Source organism: Terrapene carolina, unplaced genomic scaffold (assembly GCF_002925995.2).
Source record: "Terrapene carolina triunguis isolate 2854851 unplaced genomic scaffold, T_m_triunguis-2.0 Scaffold46678, whole genome shotgun sequence".
Classification (NCBI taxonomy): Eukaryota; Metazoa; Chordata; order Testudines; family Emydidae; genus Terrapene; species Terrapene triunguis.
The window spans coordinates 1-3,156 of record NW_020711029.1 but is presented as its reverse complement, the minus strand read 5'-3'; the positions used below and the strand labels follow the sequence as shown (position 1 = coordinate 3,156).

Genomic DNA, 3,156 nt, shown 5'->3' with positions numbered 1-3,156 from the left:
GATGTGGATGTTGCTGTTCCGAAGATACAAGGTGATTTGAAAGGTCCTGAATTTGATCTTAAAGGCCCCAAAGTTGACCTTGATGCACCAGATGTGGATATTCACGGCCCAGAGGGTAAACTCAAAATGCCTAAACTGAAAATGCCTAAATTTGGTATACCTGGCTTGAAAGGGGAGGGACCAGATGTCGATATAGCACTTCCAAAGGGAGAGGTGGATATTTCTGATCCCAAGATAGACATAGATGCTCCAGGTTTGAACATTGAAGGGCCTGAAGGACACCTGAAAGGTCCCAAATTTAAGATGCCTGAAATGCACATCAAGACACCAAAAATCTCCATGCCAGACATCGACTTGAATCTGAAAGGCCCTAAGCTGAAGGGAGATGTAGATGTTTCTGTTCCAAAGCTGGAAGGGGAATTGAAAGCTCCTGGAATTGACATTAAAGGCCCCAAAGTGGATATTGATGCACCAAATGTGGATATTCACGGCCCAGATGGTAAACTAAAAATGCCTAAACTGAAAATGCCTAAATTTGGTGTACCTGGGCTGAAAGGGGAGGGACCAGACATGGATATAACATTTCCAAAAGGGGATGTGGGTATTTCTGGTCCCAAAGTGGACATTGATATCCCAAGTTTAGACATTGAAGGGCCAGAAGGTAAAGTGAAAGGTCCAAAGTTTAAACTGCCTGAGCTAAATATTCAGACACCCAAAGTCTCCATGCCAGATGTGGACCTAGGTTTGAAGGCACCTAAACTGAAAGGAGATGTGGATATCTCTGTTCCAAAGATGGAAGGTGATTTGAAAGGACCCAGCATTGACGTTAAGGGGCCCCAAATTGATATTGAAGGTCCCCAAATGGATATTGATGTGCCTGATATGGACTTGGAATGTCCAGAAGGCAAACTGAAAGGCCCCAAATTTAGGATGCCTAAAATGAATATCAAGGCCCCTAAAATCTCCATGCCAGATGTTGATCTGAATCTAAAGGCACCTAAACTGAAAGGAGAGATGGATGTTTCTGTTCCAAAGATGGGAGGTGATTTTAAAGGACCCAGCATTGACATTAAAGGTCCCAAAGTTGACGCTGATGTTGACCTTGAATGTCCAGAAGCCAAATTGAAAATGCCAAAAATGAAATTTCCAAAGTTCGGCATGCCTGGATTCAAAGGAGAGGGCCCTGACATGGATGTGAAACTCCCTAAGGGACAGGTGGATATTTGCGGTCCCAAAGTGGATATTGATGCTCCAGGTTTGGACATTGAGGGACCGGAAGGAAAAATAAAAGGTCCCAAATTTAAGATGCCTGAAATGCATATCAAGACCCCTAAAATCTCCATGCCAGACATTGACCTAAATTTGAAAGGTCCCAAACTAAAAGGAGACGTGGATGTTTCTATTCCAAAGCTAGAAGGTGATTTGAAAGGTCCTGATGTTGACATCAATGCCCCCTCAATAGATATTAATGCACCAGATATTGAGCTGCAGGGTTCAGGTGGAAAACTGAAAATGCCCAAAATGAAGATGCCTCAATTTAATGTGTCAGGCCCTAAACTTGAAGGACCTGATATAGATGTAAATGTGCCAAAGGGAGAGGTTGATATTTCAGCTCCCAAAGTAGATATAGAGGCTCCAGAGCTGGACATTGAAGGCCCAGAAGGCAAATGGAAAGGACCTAAATTTAAAATGCCTAAACTGAATATTAAAGCACCTAAAATCTCCATGCCAGATGTAGACCTGAATCTCAAGGCACCGAAAATGAAGGGGGAGATGGATGTTACTGTTCCAAAGATAGAAGGTGATTTGACAGGACCTGAAATTGATATTAAAGGGCCAAAATTAAACATTGAGGCACCTGATGTGGATCTTGAGTGTCCTGAAGGAAAACTGAAAGGGCCCAAATTCTCAATGCCTTCTTGGAAAATGTCACCATCAAAAATATCCATGCCAGATGTGGACTTAAATTTGAAAGGGCCCAAACTGAAGGGAGACTTGGATGTTTCTGTCCCAAAGATAGAAGGTGACTTGAAGGGACCTGAGATTGACATGAAAGGCCCCAAACTGGACATTGATGCACCTAACATCGGCATTGATGGGCCAGAAGGAAAAATGAAAGGTCCCAAATTTAAAATGCCTGAAATGCACATCAAGGCCCCAAAAATCTCTGTTCCTGATGTAGACCTGAATTTAAAAGCCCCTAAAATAAAAGGGGAAGTTGATATCTCAGCTCCTAAACTTGAAGGAAATTTGAAAGGTCCTGATTTTGATTTCAAAGGCCCCAAGGTTGATATTGACGCACCAGATGCGGATATTCATGGCCCAGATGGTAAATTCAGAATGCCCAAATTCAAAATGCCCAAATTCAGCATGCCTGGGTTCAAAGGAGAGGGACCAGAGGTGGATGTGAAGCTTCCAAAAGGGGAGATGGATATTTCTGGTCCCAAGATAGACATTGATGCTCCAGAGTTGGATATTGAAGGTCCTGAAGGAAGGCTGAAAGGTCCTAAATTTAAGATGCCTGAAATGCACATCAAAGCGCCTAAAATCTCCATGCCAGACATTGATTTGAATGTGAAAGGTCCTAAATTGAAGGGGGATGTGGATGTTTCTGTTCCAAAGCTAGAAGGTGACTTGGAGGGGCCTGAATTTCATCTCCAAGGCCCCAAAGTTGACATTGATGCACCAGATGTGGATATTCACGGCCCAGAGGGTAAACTCAAAATGCCTAAATTCAAAATGCCCAAATTTGGCATACCTGGGTTCAAAGGGGAAGGCCCTGATGTGGATGTAAAACTTCCAAAGGGGGACGTGGATATTTCTGGGCCCAAGGTAGACATGGATGCCCCAGATTTGAACATTGAAGGTCCAGAGGGAAAGCTGAAAGGTCCCAAATTTAAGATGCCTGAAATGCACGTCAAGGCACCTAAAATCTCCATGCCAGATTTTGATTTGAACCTGAAAGGACCTAAAATGAGGGGGGATGTGGATGTTTCTGTACCAAAGCTAGAAGGGGATTTTAAAGGGCCCGAGTTTGATATCAAAGGTCCCAAAGTGGACATTGATACTCCAGATCTTGATATTGAAGGTCCTGAAGGAAAATGGAAGAGCCCCAAATTTAAGATGCCTGAAATGCACATCAAGGCACCTAAAATC

General features: G+C 43.3%; 1 protein-coding gene across 1 annotated transcript; it reads left to right on the top strand.

Annotated features, from left to right (window-relative positions):
* Positions 1–3: 3 nt before the first annotated feature.
* Positions 4–3,153, top strand: LOC113405630 (neuroblast differentiation-associated protein AHNAK-like; the record flags this gene model as incomplete). The annotated part of the gene is made up of 1 exon (XM_026646851.1): positions 4–3,153. A coding segment is annotated over one exon (3,150 nt), but the record flags the coding sequence as incomplete, so codon positions are not given.
* Positions 3,154–3,156: the final 3 nt, after the last annotated feature.